The sequence below is a fragment of the Hypanus sabinus genome, chromosome 4 (genome assembly GCF_030144855.1).
Source record: "Hypanus sabinus isolate sHypSab1 chromosome 4, sHypSab1.hap1, whole genome shotgun sequence".
NCBI classification, from domain to species: Eukaryota; Metazoa; Chordata; class Chondrichthyes; order Myliobatiformes; family Dasyatidae; genus Hypanus; species Hypanus sabinus.
Window position 1 is genome coordinate 149,260,201 of NC_082709.1, and position 27,063 is coordinate 149,287,263.

General features: G+C 39.5%; 1 protein-coding gene across 2 annotated transcripts in view; it reads left to right on the forward strand.

The window, feature by feature from the left end:
• The first annotated feature begins 6,990 nt into the window (after nucleotides 1-6,990).
• The window catches only part of LOC132393309 (signal-regulatory protein beta-1-like), a 31,037-nt gene continuing 10,964 nt past the window's right edge, over nucleotides 6,991-27,063 (forward strand). For both annotated transcript variants that reach the window (XM_059968363.1, XM_059968364.1), the window contains exons 1-6: nucleotides 6,991-7,408; nucleotides 7,502-7,834; nucleotides 8,692-8,985; nucleotides 9,710-10,003; nucleotides 23,029-23,130; nucleotides 24,019-24,125. In XM_059968363.1, the coding sequence (XP_059824346.1) occupies nucleotides 7,360-7,408; nucleotides 7,502-7,834; nucleotides 8,692-8,985; nucleotides 9,710-10,003; nucleotides 23,029-23,130; nucleotides 24,019-24,125 (1,179 nt within the window). In that variant the 5' untranslated portion in view covers nucleotides 6,991-7,359. The remainder of the gene's footprint in view (nucleotides 7,409-7,501; nucleotides 7,835-8,691; nucleotides 8,986-9,709; nucleotides 10,004-23,028; nucleotides 23,131-24,018; nucleotides 24,126-27,063) is intronic.

Genomic DNA, 27,063 nt, shown 5'->3' on the forward strand with positions numbered 1-27,063 from the left:
TGAAATTAATTACACAAGGATGAGGTGTTACTTTGTTTAATGTCTTCAATTACATGAAAATCTCCAGGTTCAAATGCAAAACCCCCATGTATTAAGAGAGGGAATTTTGAAAAGGCAAGTTGCACACCACCCTGATGATTTAATTCCTATATATCATTGCAAAGTTTAGGTTCTGGAATGATCAATATCTAGAGCATGCACTGAGATTTTCTTGCTTTAGGAAGCAGTACATAAGTACATTCTTAATGTTGTAGAATGAGCATGTATACGTGAATGCCCATAAATCCATTATGCAGTTTTCTGGAGGATGTTCCTGCCTGCAACCTCCTTGGCCAGCATACACCCTAACTAGAAACCTGGCGAGAGTACCTTCTCAAAAGTAGTTAGTGTTGCAGTAAATGTTGATTTTTGTCACCAATGCCTTCATCGTATAAATGGATTAAAAAAAAACATCAGAATCTAATCATCATCTCCATTATTTGATAGTTATAGTCGGCCACTTTGAAATGGAATTACATTTGTTCTTAACAAGAGAAGCATCTTAGTGAACACTTAGAACCAGGGAACAATGTAGTAGGCACTGAATAACGAGCTAAAATAAAAAGTCAAAGAATGCCACTGCAGGAAAACGTACTTTAAAAACCAAATTTTCTATCACTGAGATTGACATTCAGGTTGTAGAAGACAGGCAGAAAAAAATCCAAGGACATTGAGAGAGCCAGCCATTGGTTTCTATAACACAGCCCTGAAGAAAAGGAATGCAGCTGTGTTCTTATAACAGTAATTCAACTCCTGAAGACTTAAGCAATGCTCAAATTCATTCTGAGTATATTGCAATTGTATTTCACCCCATGGATGATCCTGAACGACTGCTGCTGTCCATAATTGACACCACGGTTACATGGAGCCAGTAGTTAAATAAATGACAGGATCATGAAATGTTTTCACCATTGCAAGGGAAATCACTGAGCTAGAATCTGCTCAAGTATAAGCTCAATCTGGCCTGATTACAGCCAAACTATCTTGTCTTTTATAGAATACTTAAAGGATTCTCTACACAACCAACAGGATGCAGAGAGAGTAAAATGGAAGGAAAATACTTATGAATAATAGATTTCATTACTGATCAAAGTTAATAAGTGGATGAATTTGACTCATGAACTCTTGGGTCTCTTGATATAAACTCAAGCTGAATAGAGTCCTAGGTCACAGTGCATTTTATAAATCACAAGGAATTCTGGATTTATAGCATGTTCTAGGTGAGTAACCAGCAATGTATTATTTTACACGTTACAGAAAGCTCCCATTGGATTTTAAAGAATGTCAGCATTCTGGCCTGTTTTAGGAAGAAGGAAATAATCCAGCCATCTCCTTAGTAACAAGATATCCTTTAGGGTGCTGGCCATCACTGCAGATTAAAATTTTCTAATTCACACCCCAAAGGGGAAAAATGACCCAGGCTGGGAACTTTGCAATTATTTGGCATGCGACATGGAAAACAAACAGTGAATGCTGCTTTCTCCAACCAATAAATAAAAAGGATTTAATTACCTTTTATCTCTTAGATTGTATCTAATCACTTTCGAAGTCAAACTGGTTCCTGATTCTGTTTCTTCCTCAATTCAAGTAAATTACATTTTAACAAGGCTCGGCTGTAGAATAATATAAAATCGAAATATTGGTCTTTGAAGTTGAAAGTAAATTTGTTAATGAAATACATTATTTTACCATTTACAACCCTGAGATTCATTTTCTTGCAGCTGTACCCGGAATGTCCATCGAATAATAACCAAAGTAGAAACAGTATAAGACTGCACCAAATTGGCCATTCAACCAATGTGCAAAAGACAATGAAGGGTGCAAATGTAGAAAGAAAGAATAAATCATGATAATAAAAAAAGGCAATAAATATTGGAAATGTGAGATGACAAATCATGAAAACGTGTCATTGACACATTTCAATGATGGGGCAAGTGAAGTTATTCCCCTTGGTTCAAGGGGTGGTTGAGGAGTAATAGCTGTTCCTGAACCTGGTGATGTGAGTCCTGAGGCATCTTCTTCCTGATGGCAGCAACGAGAAGACAGCATGTCCTGGGTGGTGGATAAATCAAGCAATTTTACATCGAGATTTATAGTAAGTATAACTTCTTTCAACTGTGCATTCACTGATTCAACTCTCAGCTGTTCTTAAATTTAACCCAGTATTCGACCTTGGCCACGCAAACCAGTGTTCTCCTGCCTCCTCCAGTTTAATAAGATGTCATCTGATGAAAGGTGACCAAGTTTACCACTCTGTCAGGAAAGATGAAGACAGAAACATTTCAAGAATTGATTTATACATTGGTTTGCTGGATGTGGTCCAAGGCATCCACAACTGCAGATACAAAATTACTTTTTTTTTGTAGACCATGAGAAATCGCATACTTACCAGAGCAAACGATGATAATGGAAACAAATTAGATTGGAAACCTCTCTATCAGAGTGTATGGATGCAAATTTCCTATCTCTGCTTGTCATGCTACTTACTCTCAGTGGCCGGTTTGTTAGGTACACCAGTACCCCTGCTCGTTAATGCAAATATCAGCCAATTGTGGCAGCCACTTAGTGCACAAAAGCATGCAGACAAGGTCAAGGTGTTCAGTTGTTGCTCAAACCAACATCAAAATGGGGAAGTGATATAATCTAAGTGATTCTGTTCATAGAATGATTGTTTGTGCCAGGTGAGATACTTTGAATATCTCAGTAACTAACTGCTGACCTCCTGGGATTTTCATGCACGCAGGCTCTTAGAGTTTTAAAGTTCAATGTTTACAGAGAATGGCGCAAAAAAAACCATAACATTTAAAAAAAACAGTGAGGGGGGTTCTGGGGTTGAAAATGCCTTGCTAATGAGTGAGGTCAGAGGAGGATGGCCAGACTGGTTCAAATTGGTGGGAAGGTGACAGTAACTCAAATAACTCCAAGTGGTGTGCAGAAGAGCATCTCTGAACACACAAGCCAAACTTTGAAGTGAGTGGGCTATAGCAACAGAAGACCATGGACATTCAATCAGCGGCCACTCTATTAGGCACCTCTTGTACCAATAAATTGACCACTGAGTGTATATCTATATTATAGTGTCTTAGCTATGCCTGAATCCCCTGCGCATCAAACACCCACTTACGCTATTTCTGTGTTTATGCAAATTTTTATCATGCTCACATCCTTGTTAACTCTCCTGAGATTCTACAACTCACCTGTACACCAGGAGCAGGTACACAGAAATCATAACAAGCAACACGTCTAGGATATGGGAGAAAACCAGAGTAAACACGCACAGTCACAGGGAGAACATGCAAACTCCATGTAGGCAGTACTAGAAGTCAGGATTACACCTAGTTAGTTAAATTGGAAGGCAACAGCTCTATTCTCTGCAGCACTGCTGATCTTCCATAACAGCACATGGAGTCTGAGTGCACAGCTCTACTTTGCAGAGTATGATTCTTTGACAGACTTCCAACCATAAACTCAAAGGTTCAAGATTCAAAGTACATTTATTATCAAAGAATGTGTGCAATATACAACCCTGAGATTTGTCTTCCCTCAGTTAACCACAAAACAAAGAAAAACCATGGATCCATACAAAGAAATTCCCAACATGCAAAAAAAAGGAACACATCAAGCAAACAACAAAAAAGAAAACAAGTGAAAACACAGAATATAAAACACCAAACTACAAATCATCCAACCAGTCCAGACGTATTCAGTTCAGCTCAATCTAGCTCTGTGTTACTCGTTAACTTCAGGTTGCAGAACTAGTCCACTCCAATCAAAATCGCACAAAATATCAACAAAAAAAGTGCGACTGGAAACCAAGAACACATCGTAACGTGAACTACAGAGTCCAATTCACAAAACACATCAATCAAACCTTGCCCAAGACCCAGGATGCCCTGCACCATCTCTCAGCAGCTTTGAGTGACAGCATTTGGGTAGATAGAGGCTGATTTGGAGGAGTTAGGATAGCTTTGAACATGCTAGCTGAATCTTTTAGAGCTCTTTGAAGAGGTAGCCAAAAGGGTAGATGAAGGCAGAGCAGTGGATATTGTCTACTTGGGCATCAGCAAGCCTTCACCAAGGTCCCGCATGATGGCCTAGTCTGCAAGGTTAATTCTCATGGAATCCAGTGAGAGCTATTTAGAACATAGAACACAGAAATAATCTACAGCACATTACAGGCTCTTTGGCCCAAACTGTTGAGCCGACCATGTAACCTACTCTAGAAACTGTTTAGAATTTCCCTAGGGCATAGTCTTCTATATTTCTAAGATCCATGTACCTATCTAAGAGGCTCTTTAAAGAACCTATTGTATCCGCTTCCACCACCACCGCCAACAGTACATTTCACATAGCCAACACCCTCTGTGTGAAAAACTTTCCTCTGACATCCCCTCAGTACCTACTTCCAAGCACACTAAGACTATGCCCCCTCTTGTTAGTCATTTCAGCCCTGGGAAAATGCCTCTGATTATCCACACGATCAATGGCCCTCATCATCTTATACTCCTCTATCAGGTCACCTCTCATCTCCCACCACTGCAAGGAGAAAAGACCAAGTTCACTCAACCTATTCTCATAAGGTACACCCTCCAATCCAGGCAACATCCTTGTAAATCTCCTTTGCACTCTGTCTATGGTATTCACATGCTTCCTGTAGTGAGGTGACCAGAACCGAACACAGTACTTAAAGTGCAGTCCGATCAAGGTCTTCTGGGTAGGTTGGTTGATGGGTAGGAAGCAGAAGGGGGTGGTGGTTTAAGGTTGTTTCTCAGAACAGTGGCCAGTGATTACTCTTGTGCCACAGGGACACTCATGTTGGACCTTTGTTATTCATTATTTATATGAGGATGTAAATCCTCACAACCACAAGGCTTGATCAGCAAGTTTGTGGATAGCGCAAAATAAGGGAAGTGGTGTTGTTAGTGAAGGAGGTTACCATCGAGTACAGGGGATCTTGATCGGTTAGAGAAGTCGGCCAAAGAATGGCAAATTGATTTCAATACAGATAAATATGAGGTGATGCATTCTGGAAAGTCAAATCAGTTTAGGACCTATATTATGAATGGCAGCGCAATAGAGAGTGTAGAGAAATTGTGGGGTTAATGGGTGGGCAGGAGTGCAAGTGATTAGTTCAGTAAAATCTGCAACGCAGGTAGACAGTGTGGTGAAAAAGATCTTCAGCATGATGCCGTTCATCAATCAGGGCAAGTACATTTAGAATCAGAGTGAGGTTTATTTTCACTAACTTAGGTCATGAAATCTGATATTTTGTGGCAGTGCAATACAGGACATAAAAATTACTACATGTTACAAAATAAACAAACAGTGCAAAAGACAAATAATGAGGTAGTGTTCATGGATACTGTTCAGAAATCTGATGGCAGAGGGGAGAAACTCTTCTTAAAGTTTTGAGTGTGGGTCTTCAGGCTCCTGTACTGCCTCCTGTGGAAGTAGTAATGCAAAGAGGGCACGTGCCAGAAGGATGCCGCCTTCCTGAGCTGCTGCCACTTGAAGGTGCCCTCGATGGTGGGAAGTATCGTGCCTGTGATGGAAATGGCTGAATTGCCAAACCTCTGCAACCTCGTGCTGTTCTGCACATTGAGGGCTCTGCGCCGGGCTGTGACACAACCAGTCGGAATGCTCTCCACGGTAGGAATTTGCAAGAGACCTTGGTGACATACCATATCTCCTGGAACTCCTAATAAAGTAGAGCTGTTGATGTCCCTTCTTTGTGATTGCATCATTGTGTTGGGCCCAGGGTAGATTTAATGAGACATGGATGCCCAAGAACTTAGAAGTTGCTCACCCTTCCTACCCCTGAGTCCACAATGAGGAGAGGGTTGGATCTCCTGACTCCCCCTTTCAGAAATCCACAGACAAATACTCACACTTGCTGCTGTTGTTATGACACACTCAATCAGCAGATCTATTTCACTTTTGTATGCCTCCTTGTCTCCTGCCTTGGAGTTGGGACAGCTGGACTTGGTCACTGTGGATCTTTATTCCTCAGAGTGTAAGAGAATGGTGGACAACCTTATAGAAGCATTTTAAATTATGGGAGGCATGGGTCCGAGGAATGGAAGCCGTCTTTTTCCTGGGAAGGAAACCCAAATCAGAGGGCATAAACTTAGGGTGGGGGGGGGGGATTTAAAAGGGATCCCAGGGACAACTTTTTCCACGCAGAGGGTGATGAGTACAGGAACAAGCTGCCAGGGGAAATGGTTGAGGAAGAACCAGTATCAGAATGAGAATCAGGTTTATTAATATTGAAATATGTCGCAGAATTTGCGGCAATGGTACAGTGACAGACATAAAATATCTAAATGGTGCAATAGCATTAGGTAAGAAGCACTTGCGGGAAGAGGCCTGGGGGGATATGGGCTGAATGCGGGAAGTTGGAACTGGCTAAATATGGATAACGTGGTCTGCATGGGCCGGTTAAACCGAAGGCGCTGTGTTTGGGCCCTGTCCTTCCGTGACTCCAAGACTCAGCCGATATCTCACGATACCACAGCGGACAAGTCCTCACCTCACTTGAGTGATCGATCTCTTAAACCGGGTGATCATTTGCTGAAATGAGAACTGAACATGCTCCACCCAACGAGTCCGGCAGCCACTGTTGAAAGGGCGACATTTTTACTGTTTCATCTCCCAATGAAGTGATAACTCAGTACCGACCAGCGTCTCCAAGCGAACTTCCCTACCCCCGATTCTGCTCATTCACCGAGTTCCTCCAGCAAACCCTTACCTCTGAGTCTGCTTGAGTCACACTCTCTCTCAGAAACGAGAACATCTTTTTCTCATTTTTTATGGATGCTATCTGACCTGCTGAGTGTTGCCACCATTTCCCGTTTCTATTTACGTGCATCTGCGAGCTTTTCAGAAAATATTCTCAGTGGTTATTTACAAATTCCAGCTTCTCGTTTGCCTAATCCATCAGTTGTGAGTGCAAGACGGCCAATGCTCGGAAGGATTGAAGAGTTCAGGGTCACAAGACAAAGGAGCAGAAGTAGGCCATTCGGCCCATCGAGTCTGCTCCGCCACTCCATCATGAGCTAAACTATTCTCCCCTCCAGTTCCAATTTCCGGCTTTTTCCCCATATCCCTTGACACCCTGACTAACTAGATACCCATCAATCTCCTCCTTAAACATCCTCAATGATTGGGCCTCCAGTTGTTTAATTAAATTTTCCGCCAGTCTGCCGCAGATGTGACGTGCTGAGGAGAAACCGCCACAAATTCGCAGCGATTTTGCACTTTACAAAGTGACCATCAGCGCTGGGTGACTCCTGTCCCGAGTCGACGCCTCCTTTACCCAACATGTCACTACTCGGAAGCTTACTGTACTCGGTCTGGCTGTTTCTCCCGGGTAATTCGCGCGCTATCTCCGTTTGGCATTTATTCTCGTTGTCCTCTCATAATTTTGGATCTTGTTGCTAATTGCGGCGATTTTCTGTTCTAGCTCCCGCTGTTGGCCTGAAAGTGAACCAGACACCTTCGGCTCTGACCCTTCTCCGAGGACAGACAGCTCGGATCTACTGTTCCCTGTTATCCGGGGACGAGCCGGTGGATTCGGCGAGGTATTATTGGACTCGGACACGAGACAAACCTGTAAACGGGTCCAGTAATTTCCTGAAAAATAACACTCGGATCTGTCTATCGGGGAAAGAAGGCTGGCTGGTCATTCGCGACGTGACTGTGGATGACTCTGACACTTACCAATGCTCAGCGCTGACAATGGATTCGAACCCCTGGAAAACATATTTTGGAAGCGGAACAGAAGTGACCATCCGAGGTACGTGTGAAATGAAAGCAGTAAACGCTTGAAATACTCAGCAGGCCGGGCAAAGTGTGAAGCGAGGGAACTGGGGTCAATGCCTCAGACCAATGGCCGAGCTGGATAACGGGTCTTTAGGTCCTTTTCTCCAAACGCGCCCTGACCTGCTGGAGGAATCCTGTCTTCTCCGCGTTTGGTTTCTGTTTTGCTTCTGACCCAAAGTAACCAGATTAACCAACATCGAAACAATCTCCCGCATGGGGAAGGGAAGACCTGTCGCTGAATTCATCAGCGCCACCACGTCCCAAAAATTCACTGGTAGAGAGGCGGTTAAAAGAGCCGACAAGAAACGCCAGAGGGATTGGTAATGGGGAATCGGCACCGCGAAACCTCCTGTTTGGGACTCACTGCCAGTGTAATTTGCATCCTGGGACTAAAGTTTACCTGGTCGAAAGAAAGTGAAAAATAAAACTAGAAAGTGCTGGAAACACTCAGCAGGTCAGGTCGCAAATGCGCAGAGAGAAACAGAGTTAATGTTTGGTATGGAAGACCTTTCGTTAGAGCTCTTCGACTCTTCCACCAGACCCGCTGGATATTTCCAACGGGTTCTGTTGTTCAAAAAAATTATTTTAGATCTCCGGCATCTTTTTATTTTTTTATTTCACGCGCTGTAACATTTCACATTCATTCCGTTCCCGGGCTGTAGTTTGTTTCTCTTCGGGCCAGTGTGAATTTAGAGACATAAAATAATTAATTCGGTTCAGAGTGTTACCTTTGTATCGTGCACCCGTCTTCAGTTGTGTCCACTGTTGCTGTCTGTATCCATCTGGGTTACAGCAACATTCACCATGTGTTAATTCTCCCGTTATCTGCAGCGAAGCCTGACGTCTCCCTCTGTCTGGATCCCAAGAACGAAGCCGCTGGGGTTCAGACCCTGATTTGTGTGGCTGCGGGATTTTTCCCGAAAGATCTGAGTATTTCTTGGACCGTAACGGGAAATGTCTCGTATGAAACAGAGGCGGATCTGCTGAGGGTAAACGAGGACAAAACCTACAACCTGAGCTCCCGGCTGCGGGTGACCGACTCTCGGCGGGGGTCAGTACCCGACATCACCTGCCTGGTTCACCACGTTACAGGGAGTGTGAGGAAAAGTTTCACTTTCAACCGAGGTAGGTGTTTCACACAGGGAATAAATCCCACAACCTGCTCCTCCCAATTACGGGTGAAAATTGGAAGTAAAAATAGGGATTTTTGATGGGGTATCGGAACCGTGAAAAATCCTTGTTGGAATGTCCTGCCAGTGTAATTTGCATCTTGTGACTAAAGTTTGCCGGGTCGAAAAGAACTGAAAAGTAAAACTAGAAAGAGCTGGAGACACTCAGCAGGTCAGGTCGCAAATGCGGAGGGGAAAACAGTTTCTGGTGCTGCTGCAACTTATTTTCTGCTACTTATCTATTTAATACTGTTTTAATATTACTGTTTTATTTTTATCTACCGCTTTGTTTGATTGCCTGTGAGGAAGCCAAACAGGGCTTCATTGTACCTATGTACAATAAGGATCATTCAATTCAAATTCATTTCAATTAATGTTCGGTATTGAAGACCTTTCGTCAGAAATTCTGCGTCTTTCTGTGTGTTCTGTCTGTTTTACATTCTAAATCTGCAGCATCTTTTTTATTTACACCCGCTGTAACATTTCAAGTTCATTCCGTTACCGGGCTGAATTTTGTTTCTCTTCCTGCCGGTGTAAATTTTCAGACATAAAATAATCAACTCGGTTCAGAGTGTTACCTTTGTATCGTGCACCGTCTTCAGTTGTGTCCACTGTTGCTGTCTGTATCCATGTGGGTTACAGCAACATTCACCATGTGTTAATTCTCCCGTTATCTGCAGCGAAGCCTGACGTCTCCCTCTCACTGGATCCCAAGAACGAAGCCGCTGGGGTTCAGACCCTGATTTGTGTGGCTGCGGGATTTTTCCCGAAAGATCTGAATATTTCTTGGACTGTAACGGGAAATGTCTTGTATGAAACAGAGGCGGATCCGCTGAGGGTAAACGAGGACCATACCTACAACCTGAGCTCCCGGCTGCGGGTGACCGACGCTCGGCGGGAGTCAGTTCCCGACATCACCTGCCTGGTTCACCACGTTACAGGGAGTGTGAGGAAAAGTTTGACTTTCAACCGAGGTAGGTGTTTCACACAGGAATAAATCTCGCAACCTGTTTCTCCCAATTACTGGTGAAAATTGGAGATAAAATTTGTAAATTTATACAAACCATATGTTGAATGCAATCCGTTCGGGTAACGCCTACAATAGCTACAGTCTTTTATTGCGAAATAATTTATTTCAATTTATTGAATCGATCGAAAACTTGCGCTGTGTTATCGTGAATGTTTCAAATAATATGCTACTTGTGAGGGTTTATGAAAGGAATTGGATAGAGACAAGAGCTGAGGATACCTAGACTTTGGTCCCTGTCGCCGTCGCTTACTTTCTACAGAACCCGCGTGATCTGCTAATATCTCCAACATTTTGTTTCTTCGCGTGCTTGTACCAACGAAATATTCTTTTTCGGAACAGCGTTACTGCAAAACACATTCAAGAGGTATGGCAGTGGGCTGCAGATATTATCTACTGATCCAATTCATATAAATCCAATCAAATAAAATTCAAATAAATCCAATAAAATATAAATGGCGAAAAAAAAGTAGGATTTTACCGGACTTCGCCCATCGTCCTGTCTGAGTTAATATCCTTCCCCGTTCTGGACCCTTGGCCGATACTACTTGGCAACGCAAAGTTCATATTGTAAAATTAATCTAATTTTTCCTGACTTCATCGATTGATAGTTGAATTTCCACGGTATATAAACTGTACTAGGCGGCCAATTGCAACTCCTGCAGCTGGGTCATAGAATTTATACCCCGAACAGGTGCAGTGCTCAGGGAACGACAACAACAGAGAAAAAAAAACAATGTCCGAATTGTATTTATGTGATCATTTGCAACCGAGAGAATTTTCAATTCATGGGTGGTCGCGAATAGAGAAAAAAACAACGTTCAGCGGAAGTGATTGCAGTCAGGGCAAAATTCACTCGCTCCCCGCCAAATTGTAACCAATTTCAATCGCCATAGTGAAAGTTTCGGGTGTGCTCTCGGCGAGCGCTGAATGATCAAATATCCCAGGTCTCTACGACTTGCTAAATTACAGTTTTAGGTTGCGACGGGGTGTCCGTTTCAATCGCCTCTCACTGAAATTGAATTCCTGGTCATTCCAGATTTCCCTGCCCTAAATCACGATTGCATTGCGCTGTGCGAAAAATAAAACGGAGAAGAAACGGAATTAATGTTGCAAGGGTTCCAGTTTAACCAGCGAGGCTCACTTCCCAAGCAGGTTGAACAACCAATGAAAGAAAAGGAATCAGAGTGGGACAAAGCCAGTCGTAAATGTACAACTGTAGCAGGGGCTGCTCCCACAAAAAGCGAGTTTGGGAAATTAATGGAAAATAAGTTGTAAATCGGGAATTGGAAGAGAGGGAGGAATCTGGGGAAATTGCAATCGTCATGGTAGTACTACTGGACAAATTATTGGAGCTGTAGGTGGACAGTCCCTGAGTCCTCGTGGACTTTACCTCAGGGTCCTAACGGAAACTACTCCCGGGAGATCTAATGCACCGGGTTTCATTTTCCAGAATACCCGAAATCCGTTTTGTCTGGAAAATAGCATTTAACCCTTTGTTGAAGAAGGGATGGGAACAGAACCTAAGAAAACTACAAGCCAATTAGTTTAATATCTGTTAAAGGTAAAATAGTGGAAGCTGTGATTAAAATATTATAGCATGTAGAAAATATTATAGTGTGCAGAAATATCCAAAGCAAAGCCAGCATGGTTTTCTCAAGGGGAAATGTTTGACCAAGGCATTGGAGTTCTTTAAAGGGGCCCCTGTTGATGTTCTGTACATAGATTTCCAAAGGTATTGGATATGGTGGCACATCAAAGGTCTTTGCGAAGATTAAAAGCTCACTGTAGGAGTTAATGTTGGGAGGGATAAAAGACCCCAGCTAGTCGAACAGAAAGCAAAGAGCAGACAGAAATAGTTGGCAAGGTGAAACAAAAAGTATGCTAAATGGATTAACGCTGGGTTCTTAACTTATTATGCTATATATGATTTGTATGAAGATGTTGTCTGAATGATTGTTAAATTTGTTGATGACACGGGGAGAGGAAGGAAAGCATATTGTGAACAGGATAGAAGGAGGCTACAAAATGATTATAGAAATTTTAAGTGAGCTGGGAAGTTCCACCATATGGAGCATAATATTGGAAAATAGGACATTGTACTCTTTGGTGGGAAAAATGAGGAAGTACTAAATTAAAAATAACAAAGATGTGGTAGGATCTTTAACCTGAAATGTTGGCACTATGGTTCTTTCTACAGCTGCTGCCTGAACTGATGAGTGATTCCAGCATTTTCTGTTGTTGCTCAGATTTGCAGCATCTGCAAAGATCTGATTCTCATTCATTGCTGAATTCATTACCACTTCCTCAGCAGGAATGTCCACCTGAAATTATTTCTGTCGCTCTCTCCGTCGGGATTTCTATCTGCCTGTTTTGCACTGTGTTCTTTTTAAAAAAAATGTTATTTATTTATTAATTTTTAGAAATTACAAAGAATAAATGTGGAGATAAAATAGTAAGAAAAATAATATTAACCCTCCCCCCCTTAACCCTTATCTAAAGAAAGAAAAAAAAAAGGAAAGAAAATAAAGATTGCCTGGATATCGGAGGATCCCCACATGCTCCATGGAGTTCAAAATAATTTTGATATTTATTTTTACTTGCCCCAATTACTATAATTTTATCTTCAAAGGACCTATGTATTTAATCCTATCTTTTGTAAGTATGGGAGCCAAATTTTAAAAAATATCATATTCATTTCTTAGATTATACGTAATTTTTTCAAGTGGAATACTACTATGTATTTCATTATTCCAACGATCCATAGTTAAATGTAAATCTGATTTCCAAGTAACTGCAATAACTTTTTTGGCTACTGCCAATGCAATTTTTATAATTTTTTTCTGATACTTATTCAATTTAAGTTTCGTTATTGTCCCTTCAATGTCTCCTAATAAAAATAATAGTGGACTATGTGGGAGTTGTACTCCAATAATTTGTTCCAATAAAAGTCTTAAATTTATCCAAAATGGTTGAATTTTAAAACAAGACCAAGTAGAATGTAAAAAAGTAGCAATTCCTTGATTACACCGAAAACATTGGTCAGACATATTTGAATTTAATCTATTTATTTTCTGTGGTGTTATGTATAATTGATGTAAAAATTATATTGTATTAATCTAAGCCGAACATTTATTGTATTTCTCATACTATCAGAACATAATCTTGACTAGTTTTTTTCCATCAATTTTAACATTCAGATCAGATTCCCATTTTTTGATTTATGAATTCCTAATTTAATTGTCTGCTTTTGAATCAAATTATACATACAAGATGTACATTTTTTAATTTTTCCTTTCTGAATTAATATTTCTATTTCACTAGGTTTTGGCATCAGCATTGTTTGTCCCAGCTTTTCTCGTAAATAGGTTTTTATTTGAAAATAACAGAAAAGAGTGTTACTTGATATTTTATATTTTTTAATTGATCAAACGACAACAATATACCTCCTTCAAAACAGTCACCTATATATTTAATCCCTTTTGAAACCAATTATGTAAAAGTTTATTATCCATTGTAAAAGGAATAAGCCTATTTTGAATTAAAGTTCTTTTTGCTAATAAAGATTTCTTTATCTCATCATCCATATTTACCTTATTCCATAAATCAATCAAGTGTCTTAATATAGGAGATTCTTTTTTTCCCGTATCCATTTGGATTCCCATTTATATATAAAATCTTCTGGTATATTTTCTCCTATCTTATCTAATTCTATTCTAATCCATGCCGGTTTTTCTTCATCAAAAAAAAGATGCAATAAATCTAAGTTGATTTGCTTTATAATAATTCTTAAAATTTGGAAGTTGTAATCTAAGTTGTAACATGTCAATTTTTCCAATGATATTCTTGACAACTTTCCTTTCCAAAGAAATTTCCTTACATATTTATTCAGTTCTTGAAAAAACTTCTGAGGTAATTGTATTGGTAAAGTTTGAAATAAATATTGCAATCTAGGAAATATATTCATTTTTACAGCATTAACTCTACCTATTAATGTTATTGGTAACATCATCCATTTATCAAGATCCTCTTTTTTTTAATGATGGCAAGTAATTTTGTTCATATGAATTTTTTACATCATTATCAACTCTAATACCTAAATATTTTATCCCATTTATTGACCATTGAAGTTGAGTTGCTAATCGACATTGATTATAATTTCCTTTGGTAAGGGGTAAAATTTCACTTTTATCCCAATTTACTTTATAGCCTGATACTTTCCCATATTCTTCCAATCTAAAAGATAATCTTTGCTAAGATTGCAATGCGTTTGTTAAATAAATCAAAACATCATCAGCAAATAAATTAATCTTATATTCTTCCTGATTAACTCTAAAGCCCCCAATATCTGAATCTTTTCTAATTAATTCAGCTAATGGTTCTATTGCCAATACAAATAAAGCAGGTGAGAATAGGCAGCCTTGTCTAGTTGACCTCGTTAAGCAAAATGGTGTTGAAATCTGACCATTTGTAACTACTTTAGCTTGAGGATTAGTATTTAAAATTTTAATCCATTGTATAAAAGATTTTCCTAACTCATATTTTTCCAATACCTTAAATAAAAAATCCCATTCCAATCTATCAAATGCTTTTTCTGCATCCAAAGCAACTGTCACGCTCATTTCCTCTCTCTTTTGTGCCAAATGAATTATACTAAGTAACCGGGTTATATTATCCATTAATTGTCTATTTTTAATAAAACCTGTTTGATCCATATGTATTAATTTTGGTAAATATTTAGATATTCTATTAGTTAAAATTTTTGCCTTCTCCTATGCCTCATCATATCCTTTGCTTCCCACGCACTGTTGCAGAACTGCCTTCCTGGTTGTTGGATCTTACTTTAGATTTCATTCACCCAGTCCGCCTGACATGAGCAGGCGTGTACCTATGTCACTGGGGTGTGAAACCCTTCCCTGGCCACCCTCACCTGGTTTAGCCTGCCCGTCAAAGCAGTGTATCAGGGCATGGCTGCTGTTCCATGCAAACAGCTACTTTGAACCACAGGGGAGTGTCTGGTGGGGAGCGCAAAGTTAATATTCAAGCCGATTGTCGATACCCTCAAATTCTTCATAGCTCCTAATTGGAAGAAGTAGTGTAATTGTTTCATGTTTCACTCTTGGTCGTTTCGTCAGTCTCCAAGCCAGAATGCTTGAAACCGCAGTGACAAAACAGTTCTGAATTGCCTTACTGCTTATTTCTCATCAGCCATCAGTGACAAAAATCGTTTGAACATAAATACACATAAATACATAAATACACTCAACTGTCATTATTTAAAAACTGTTCACTCTTAAGCACAGTGTAGTGTCTACCAGCCATGCAGGCATGTGCCTCTGACGCTAGTTAGAAACTGTTCTGCCCCAAGTAAGCCAAGTGAATCCTGGTTATTTTCTCCATGAGTTTTTGTTCTTTAAGAGTTGTTGCAAATAACTGATGGCCCAATTTACTGGAATCTAATGTATATATTTTATATAAGATATAGATACATTGACTTTCCAGCTTTTAGCTTATGTATGTTGAGAGGATCGGAGTTGACGACATTGATGATTATGTATTCTTGTGAGATATTACAAACAGCCCTTTTTTTCTCTTCTAGTTTTTTTTTCTTTCTTTTTTTGTCTCTTTTTTTCTTCTTTTTTAGTTATTAGATTAGTAGGGTAGTTAATTTTGCATTATATATATATTTTTTTTATTTTTTCTGTTTTTTTATATTATATATTACAAAATATCTAGACTTACCATGTTCATACATATACTGTATGGTTCATGTTTTGGTAAACTCATTTATACTGTAACCATTGCTTATGTATTTTTTCATCTGTAATGGGAATTTGTATGTTTGTAATTTCTTTATTAATGTATCATTTATATTTTGTTCATATTATTAATAATAATAAAAAGATTGAGAAAGAAAGAAAGAAAGAAAGATATAGATACATATAAAAGGTAAGGGACCATAGAGCTCTGTGATCCAGAGAGATCTTAGTAAATGATTTGCTGCAGCCAGTAACCCAGAAATGGCAAGTCATTATGAAAGCTGAGCATTATTTATGTTACTGGTCATTGTGAGGAGAAGAGAATGCAAGAGGATGGAGATTATGCCTCAGCGATAAAGTAGATTTATGAGATCACGTCTGGGGTTCTGTGTAGAGGATCAGGAGCCTTTCTTCAGAAAGGCTGCTTTGGAAGTGTCCAGAGAATGTTTACTGGTATGTTTCCTTTTGAGGAAAAGTTGGATAGGCTAGGTTAGCACCTCCTGGAGGTTAGAGGAATTAGAGGGGATTTGATTAACGTGTAAAAGATCCTTTACAGGGGAATTAAGGAGAGAATTTTACCTCTTTGCAGCAGAATCTAGAACTAATGTTCATCGTAAAAAAAAAGTATGTCATTGCCCATTTTAGACTGTTATGGTCATTCTTTTTTCTTTCAGAATGTCTCGAGTCTTTGTAACTCTCTTCCTCAAAGGGTAGAGAAGACAGAAGCTTTTTTTTTAAGGCTGAACTACATGGATTGATAAGTAAAGGGGTTAGATGTTATTAAGGAGATGAGAATGTGGAGTTGAGGTTACAATCAAAAAAGCTACGATCGTACTAAGTAAATGAGCAGGCATGAATGGTGGCTCTGCCCTAGATTTCAATTTGTACCTTAGTATTAATATAAAATGTTTGGGGCTACTCCACAGAGACTATAGGAAACTTTGCCCTATAATCCTGTGCTATATTGAAATAATAATGTGAAGATAGTCAATGATGGTGAAGGGACCTGTACCTTAGGTAAGACTGTAAAACGGCCTCAGGCAACTCTGTTTAGTGGCTGCAAAGCAGGTTTGTGGACCCAAATCAGAATAGAGTGACATTGTAACTCAAGACTTCAGATTGCAGTTCTGGATTATTGGATTTTCCCTTAGCAACAGTCACACAAATAGTAAATCTAATATTAATTTTCAGATTTGTCTATCTTTGAATTAGCATCTCTCCAAAGCTAGAAAATTAAACACAGTTGGACAATTTCAGAAAAGCTCACTCTGCCCAGGAAAATGAAGAAATTAATAATAACTCTGATTATCAGCCTCTGCATGTATGAAGCCAAAAAACTAGTCTAGCCATTCCACTTTTGCCATAAACATCAGGACATATGACTGGAATGTACAATAGCTGATGAGTTAGAAACTATCAAAGATAGAACTGAGTGTTAAAGGCACAAAGTTTACTTCAACAAATTACATTTTATAAAACACCTTTATTTTAAAGCAACTACAAACATTGAATGAAATGCATCATCTTTACAAATCCTTCCATATATTTCATGGTGAGACAATCCATAATTGAAGGCACCAGTGTCCATAAGTAAGGATACCTGATGCAGTACTTCCAGGAAACAGCTGGATTGTCTCCAAAAGCGACAACCACTCTTTAAGATATGAACGTTTCATACAAAACAAGAGTTAGATTTACTCCAGATAATTAATTTGAAGAATATAAGAATAAGTAAAAGTGGTACTTTAATATATTATTTATTCTGTAGTATGACTTTGGAAGGAAAGATTAAGTAAGTCCCCCTACAAATGTGATTCAGAAACCTTCAGCTCATTTTCAGTTGTCCATTCCATGCTTGTAAAAGAGAAATACCAACAAAAGTAACATCAGATAGATTCAATTTTTAACTCCTTTGGTCATGATAGGTTCCAGTAGCAGTTTATAAATGCTTTGATTGATTATAGTGACAATCTCCAATGTGAGTCAAGAAAACATTTCATTTTAACCTCTACACACTGTCAGATTGAAATATTACCTGTCAGCTTGAAAAACAAATAGTTGTCATTTGTGCCTTGATCTAAATCAAAAATAGTGGAAGCAGATTCTGCCCTTGGTTGGCAAGCCTCTGCCTTAAACCTGCATATCGATTAACATGTGGAAGAAAGAGAACGAACACACAAACATCCTGCAATTAACCAATGTTGTTTGAAGAGGCCGTTGAAGTTATGCTAGTTACTTCAAGAAATGCAGCAGATTTGGGGATAGAGGGCTCAGTAAAGGATACATATTTCATGCTTTCAAGTGTGCACCAACAGTTCTGTAGGTTATTATCTGAACATGACACCGGCTTCCACTAATATTGAATACAGGATCAACAGACTGATGCACGCAAAAGCTATTCAGTTGCCACATCCAGTCTGTGAATTAGGAAACAGGCATACATCAGCCTTATCCACGGTTCCAAATGGTTTGTGTATTGTTTATTTTTCATTAACAGCTTGACGATTGATAACATACATACTGTGGTAATTTATAAGACATACGAGCAGAATTATGCAACTTGACTCTTCCAGTCTACTCTGCCGTTCCATCATGGCTGATTTATTATCCCTCTCAACCCCATTCTCTTGCCTTCTCCCTGTAACCTTTGACATGTTAACTAATCAAGAACCTATCTACCTTTGCTTTAAATATACTCAACGTCTCGGCCTCCACAGCCTCCAGTGGGAATGAATTCCACAGATTCACTACCCTCCGGCTCAAGAAATTCCTCCCCATCACTTTTCTAAATGGACGTCCCTCGATTCGGAGGCTGTGCCCTCTGGTCCTAGACTCACCCACTACACGAAACATCCTCTCCACATCCACTCTGTCTAGGCTTTTCAGTATTTGAGAGGTTTCAATAAGATCCTCACTCATTCTTCTGAACTCCAGTGAGTACAGGCCCAGAGCCATCAAACACACCCACACATAAAGCAGGAAATCACAGGCTGCTGAGCCTGACATCAGTTGTGGGAATGTTATTGGTAGGTATTCCAAGGGGCCAGATATATGATTGACATGGACTGATTAAGGATAGTCAGCAAGGCTTCGTGTGTGATAGGTTATATCTAATCAATCTTACAGAGCTTTTTGAGCAAATTACCAGGAAAATGGACGAAGGCAAGGCTGCAGATGTTGTCGACGTGGACTTCAGCAAGGTATTTGACAAGGTCCCCACTTAGGAGTTGGAAAAGAAGGTTCAGTCACTCAGCATTTAAGATAAGGTAGTAAATTGAATTAGACATTGACTGTAAGAAACCAGAGAGTGGTAGCAGATGGTTGCCTCCCTGACTGGAGGCCTGTGACTAGTGGTATGCCACAGGGATCGGTGCTGGGCCCATTGTTCTTTGTCACCTATATCAATGATCTGGATGATGATGTAGTTAACTGGATCAGCAAATTTGTGGATGACACCAAGATTTGGGGTGTAGTGGACAGTGAAGAGGGCTATCTTGGGTTGTAGAGGGATCTGTATCAGCTAGATAAATGGGCTGTAAAATGACAGATGGAATTTAGTGCAACCAAGTGTGAGGAGTTGCACTTTGAGACAATCAGCCAGGGTAGGGCTTACACAGTGAACAGTAGGACATTGAAGAGTGTGGTGGAACAAAGGGATCTGGGAATACAGGTCCATAATTCGTTGAAAGTGTCGTCACAGGTAGATACAGTCATAAAGAAAGCTTTTGGCACATTGAGCTTAATAAATCAAAGTATTGAATACAAGAGATAGGATGTTACATTGAAGTTGTACAAGCTGTTAATCTGGAATATTGTGTGTGCAGCTTCGGCAACCTATCCACAGGAAAGATCAGAATCAGAATCAGGTTTATTATCACCGGCATGTGACATGAAATTTGTTAACTTAGCAGCAGCAGTTCAATGCAATACATAATCTAGCAGAGAGAAAAAATAATAATAAATAAACAAGTAAATCAATTACTTGCATTGAATAGATTTTTAAAAAGTGCGAAAAACAGAAATACAGTAGATTTTTTAAAAAAGTGAGGCAGTGTTCAAAGCTTCAATGTCCATTTAGGAATCGGATGGCAGAGGGGAAGAAGCTGTTCCTGAATCACTGAGTGTGTGCCTTCAGGCTTCTGTACCTCCTACCTGATGGTAACAGGGAGAAAAGGGCATGCCCTGGGTGCTGGAGGTCATTAATAATGGACATTGCCTTTCTGAGACACTGCTCCCTAAAGAGGTCCTGGGTACTTTGTAGGCTAGTACTCAAGATGGAGCTGACTAGCTTTACAACCTTCTGCAGCTTCTTTCGGTCCTGTGCAGTAGCCCCTCCATACCAGACAGTGATGCAGCCTGTCAGAGTGCTCTCCACGGTACAACTATAGAGGTTTTTGAGTGTATTTGTTGACATACCAAATCTCTTCAAACTCGTATAGCTGCTGTCTTGCCTCCTTTATGACTACATTGATATGTTGGGACCAGGTTAGATCAGAGATCTTGCCATCGAGGAACTTGAAGCTGCTCACTCTCTCCACTTCTGATCTCACTATGAAGATTGGTATGTGTTCCTTCGTCTTACCCTTCCTGAAGTCCACAATCATCCCTTTTGTCTTACTGACATTGAGCTGTAAATAAGGCTGAAAGAGTAGGGATAAAATTTACAAGGATGTTCTGCTCGGTCTAGATGACCTGGGTTACAAAGGGAAACAGAATAGGATAAGAGTTTATTCCTTGGAACATAGAAGATTGAGGTATAAGAGGGGTATAGATAGGGTAAATATAAGCAGGCTTTTCCCACTGAGTTTGGGTGGGACTACAACCAGAGGTCATCGGTTAAGGGTTAAAGGCAATAGGTCAATGGGGAACATGAGGGGAAACTTTTTCACCTGGAGGATCATGAGAGAGTGGAATGAGCAGCCAGCACAAGTAGTACATGCAAGCTCGATTTCAATATTTAAACCAAGTCTGGATAGGTAGAGTACATGGAAAGTAGTGGTATGGAGGGCTATGGTCCAGTGTTGTTCAATGGGAGTAGGCAGTTTAAATGGTTTCGATATAGACTAGATGGGGTAAAGGGCCTTTTTCTGTGCTGTAGTTTTTTTTAATGACTCAATGGCTCTATATTAACCCTTTTATTCCCAGAATCATTACTGTGAATCTCCTCTGGACCCTTTCCAATGTCAGCACATCTTTTCACAGAGAAGGGGCACAAAGCTGCACACAGCACTTCAAGTGTTGTCTGACCAATGCCTCATAAAACTTATGTATCGTATCCTTGCTCATATTCTAGTTCTTTCAAAATGAATGCTAACATTGTATGTGCCTTCCCTCCCACTGACACAGCCTGCAAGTTAACCTTTAGAGAATCCTGCATAAGGTTTCCCAAGTCCCTTTGCACCTTGGCTTTTTGAATTTTCTTCATTTAGAAACTAGTGTACACCTTATTCCTTCTATCAAAGTGTATAACCATACACTTCCTTACACTATATTCCATCGGCCACTTCTTTGTTCATCATCCTGATCAGTCCAACTCCTCTGCAGACTCTGTTTCCTCAACACTGCTGCCCTTCCACTTATCTTTGTATCCTCTGCAAATCTGGCCACAAAGTCATCAATCCCATCATTGAAATTATTGACCTATAATCTGAAAAGTTATTTCAATACTGACCCCTGCGGAACAGCATTTGTCACTGGTTCTCTTTATTCTGACTCTTTGCTTCCAGCCAATTAGCCAATCTTCTATCCATTCCAGTCTTTTTCCTGTAAAGCCATGGGCTCTTATCTTGTTAAGTAGCCTCATGTGTGGCACCTTATCTGAGACTTCCTGAAAAACCAAGTAAACAACATCCACTGACTCTCCTTTGTCTATCCTGCCCATTATTTCCTCAAAGAATTGCAACAGACAATATTTCCCCTTCAAGAAACCTGACTTTGGCCTACTTTATCATGGGCCTCCAAAACCTCATCCTTAATAAAGGACTCCAACATCTTCCCAACCAAGACTTCCCAGACTAGCTGGCTTATAAATTCCTTTCTTCTGCCTCCCTCTTTCTTAAAAAGTAGAGTAACATTTGCAATTTTCCAATGCTTCAGAACCATTCCAGAATCTAGTGATTCTTAAAAGATCAATACTAAAGCCTTCACATTCTCCTCAGCTTCCTATTTTGAAACCCTTGGATGTAGTTCATCTGGTCCAAGTGACTTACCTAGTTTTCGACCTTCCTGCCTCCCAACCACCTTCTCCTTAGTAATAGTAACTGCACTCACTTCTGTCTCCTGACAGTCTCAAATTTCTGATATAATGAAGACTGATGCAAAATATGTATGAAGTTTGCCCCCATTGCTACATCCCCATGTCATTTGCCCCCATTGCTACATGTCATTTCCAGCATTCCAATATCCACTCTCACCTCTCTTTTACTCTTTATATCTGAAAAAAACTTTTGGTATCCTCTTTGATATTTTTGTCTACCTTATCTCCATATTTCATCTTTCACTCCTTGTGTTAAATTTGTCTTCTGTTAGTTTTTAAAAGGTTTCTAACTTCCTTCAACTTCCTACTATTTTTTGCTATATGATCTGCCCTTAACTTCACTAGTTACCCACAGTTGCCTTGTCTTTCCTTTTGAATACCTCTTCATCTTTGTGATGTTTCTAAGCTGCACCTTCCGTTTGCCCACAAAAACTCCAGCCTTTGCTGTTCTGCTGTCATCCCAGTTAGTGTTCCCTTCATCAGCTCCTCTTTCATAGAAGATTATGCTGTGGTAATTTACAAAATACTATGTTGTGGTGATTCACAGTATTGGTAATCAATGAATTATGACAGTTCCTTGGCATTAACAATATCTCTCATGAATAATTAGATCATTACTCTGGATATCATCTTCCATGACAGTGTGGGTTGTGTCCACTGAAAGGCTATTTTGTGCATTTAAAGATTTTTGTAGAAATAGAATTAGATTGTACATAAGCAGAAGTATTGTTGATATTCTGTGTGAAGATCCTAAGAAGGGAAACTATTGGCATATTTCATGAGGACAAACTCTGCAAAATGGTAGATTTAAATATAGTTTTGTCTTAATGTACAATTTATCTTATATGTATGAGTCTATTTGAAATATTTTATGTAAAGTAACATGCATCAGTTAGAGTTCTATTTGCTTTTCACTGTGACATAGTTTTGATTCACGTTTCAATTGTAATTTTGAAGGATTCTCCAAGAATTATTTTGCTCTGTTGACTCTTATCCTCATTGTACCATTATGCCTCTGGATTATTAATAATCGATGCTGTAAACACAAGAATGGAAAAGGTAATCAGATACATTGTTTATTTTTACTTGGTAACTGAACTGAGTATATCAAAAGTGAACATCCCATTTAGTTCTCAAGGAGAAAAAAAGCAAAAGTGAAAACCTGTTTTAAATTCTACCCAAATGAAATTTTCTGGAGAGAGTACTGTTAAGTTTTGTAACTCCAAAACAGAAAACCAATCTAAAGAAAAACATGGGGAGACCAGGACAAATGTATACTCTTTGTTTTTACTTTCAGTGAGGCGCGTATTTATGATGTGGTGGCGTAATGACGTATGGCATTCACGTACTTTTACATGTAATGAATTATTTATATGAACAAAAATGATTTATCAAACAATATATTTACAATACTACTCAAATATTACTGATATATTAAATGCACAAGGATAATAATGTAGCCTACAAAATTAAAATAGTTCATCTAAAAAATGCACTAAGATAAGTTTAATTGAGAAACTAAGTACAGCTAAATATAAATAGTTCTACATCCAATTAAGCCAACATAGTTTTCAAGTATAATTATTAATAACAATAATAACTTATTTCTCGAACACTTCATACAAACAATGTAGTTCAAAGTGCTTTAAAATTAGATAAAATTCAAACATGAAAATAAAAGACAAATAGATGTTAGTTAAAAACAAGGTTAAATAAATAGATTTTGAACTGGTGTTTAAAATTGTCAACTGAGTCTGCAACCCTTATAGTTTTAGGTATTCAGTTCCACAGTTTAGGAATGTAGTTTAAAAAGCCAACTTGACAATTATTATTTGAAGAATTAAAAATTGAAATGTTGATACTGATTAGTATCCAATTGTTACTTCTATGAGAAAATATATGTCCCACTAACCTGAGATGCTTATGATATTCATGATATTTTTATAGATTCATCAGCCCATGACAAAAATGTTGATAATCAAACAAAGAGAAAATGGAAGAAGGATGTTGATAATCAAATAAAGAGAAAATGGAAGAAAGATTCAGGAAACAGAGTAAGTATATACTTTGCACCCCACCCCAACAGTATGCATGTGGTGTCTGATGTACTGAAAGTTCAGTAAAGTATTGTCAGCTTATTCAAGTTAATTTACTAGTGCCATTAGATGGGAGGAACCAAGAAGGCAAAGTGAGGAATACATGGAGTCTGTTGAGTGGAATATATTTTAACTGCCTAGGTATTAAGCTAATGCCAGATTGAAATTTTTTACAATTGAATGACTTTGACAAGCAGTGTCCCACAAAGGATAGTACTGGGAACCTTGCTGCTTTTATTATATATCTGTAAGATGTATATTTCAACCTTCATATATAATTGTAAGATAAACAATACATTATAAATATGTATGGGTGTGGGACGTTTGATAAGTAAGTTCATGACTGGAATGAAGTTGATAGTGTGGAAGACTGTTCTAGGCTGCAGTGAGGAACTGTACTGATAAAACATGGCACATGGAGTTTTATCCAGACAAACATGAAGTGGTACAGTTTGGGAGCCAAATGACCATGCATGATAGGGTTCCATGCACTTGGGAGGACTTTCAAAGATCCTTGAAGGTGATAGCACAGGAAGGTAATTGGTTAGGAAGGCATGTTGGATTGTGGCTTTAATTAGCTGGGGAAGGAAATGCTGAGGTAGTGAGGTTGTGCTCCAAATTTATAAAATATAGGTCATACCTCAGCTGGAGTACAGTGAGCAGTCTGGACCCCAATGTACAGGAAGGATATGATAGAGCTAGGGTAGAGAGGAGACTCACCAGGATGTTGCCTGGGATGAAACGGTTCACTCTTGAGGAGACTCTTGAAGCCTTATCTGTTCTCTGAAGACTGGACAACATTAAGGGGGGACATGATAAGGTATAAGAAATAATGAGTATAGATAGGATGGACAGTAGGAGCTGTCTTCCAAATCAGAGGCAGGTAAAACTAGATGACATAGATATAGGTTAAGTGGGAGAGATTTCAGGGGTATCTGAGGTGGGCCTTCTTCATTCTGAGAGTTCAGTAGCAGTTGGTTAACTGAAAGTATTATGAGGGTATAGGTAAGCACTTAAATTAGCCAGTGGTATAGTGACATCAGTATCAGACTTCAAGGCAATTGGTCCCGGGTTCGAATCTGACCGGCTCCTTGTATGCTCTAAATCTGTGTGTTGAACTAGCAAACTGACCCCGTAAAAACAGTCAAATGCTAAGCAAACAGTAAAAACTGCTGTCTGATGTGCCACAAAGTGCGAAAAGGAACAGTGACAGATGAGCACCTGCATTGCTTAGGCAGGGAGGGCAGTAGACCAAGTGTTGGGAAAGGGCATAAATCAGACGGGTGCCCACAGATGGCATGGATGATCTAAGACCATAAGACATAGGAACAGAATTAGGCCATTCAGCCCATCGAGTCTGCTCCACCATTCCATCCTGATCCTGGATCCCACTCAACACCATGCATCTGGCTTCTCGCTATGACCTCTGATGCCTGACCAATCAGGAAACTATCAATTTTCACTTTAAATATACCTATGGCCTTGGCCTCATATATTAACCCCTTCATTCTGGGTATCATCCTCATGAACCTCCTCTGCATTCTTTCCAAAGACAGCACTTCCTTTCTGAGATAAGGGGCCCAAAACTGTTGACAATACAGGTTCAACATTATCTCCTGGCTTTTCTATTCTACTTCCCTTGAAATAAATGCTAACATTGCATTTGCCTTCTTTACCACAGACTCAACCTGTAAATTAACTTTCTGTTTCCTGCCTGTCAGCTATTCCTCAATCTATGGCAGTATCAGTCTTGTAGTGCCATTGGATTTTAACTATAAGCAGCCTCAATGTGTGGCACCTTATCAAATGTCTCGTGGAAATCCAAGTAAATGACATCCACTGCCACTCCTTTGCTTGTTACTTTCTCGAAGGACTCTAACAGATTTTCCAGGCAAGATTTCCCTTTACAAAAACCATGCTGACTTTGACTTATTTTATCATCAGTCTCCAAGTACCCCGAAACCTCATCCTTTAAAATGGACTCCAAGGTGGGTCCACCTTTGCCCCTTCTCTTGTCAGTAGAAACAGTTCCACCAGGCCTAGTAGCTAAGCCACAGGTGAAGGCCAAGAGTTGGTTGTCAGAGGCTGTTGGAGTCGCACTTCATTTGGAGCACTTTATAGGTAGTGGGAGCTTTTCCCCACTACCACCCCGGCTATGACAATCTTAGGAACGAGAGAGTAGGTTACATGGTTGGCAAAACGTTGTGGGCTGAAGGGCCTGTAATGTGCTGTAGATTTCTATGTTTCTATGTTCAAATATCAACTCTCACCTTCCTTTTACTCTTTATATAACTGAAAAAAACTTTTAGTATCCTGCCCTATACTATTGGCTAGTTTGCCCTAATTTTTTCATCTTTGCCCTTTTAGGGCCTTTTTAGTTGCCTTTTGTTGGATTTTAAGAGGTTCCCAATCATCCAACTTCTTACTCACTTTTGCTACATGATGTGCCCTTTCCTTGATTTTTATACACTCCTTAACTTCTCTTGTCAGCCTCAGTTGCCTACCCATGCCATTTGAGAACTTCTTCTGTGGGACATATTTATCCTGTGCCTTGACAACTTTTCCCAGAAACTTCAGCCACCTCTGCTCTGCCGTCATCCATGCCCATATCCCTTTCCAGCACAACTGGGCAAGCTCCTCTCTCATGCCTTCCTTTATTCCATTGCAATGCTGGAACATCTGACATATGCTTCTCCCTCTCAAATTGCAGTATCAATTCAAACATATTATAATCACTGTCTCCTAAAGGTTTTGTTTTAACCCTTAAACTCCCTAATAAGATTCTGTGTTATTGCACAACACCCAATTTAAAATAGCCTTTCCCCATGTAGGCTCAAGCACAAGCTGCTCTAGAAAGCCTTCTCATTGGCATTCAACAAATTGCCTCTCTTGCGAT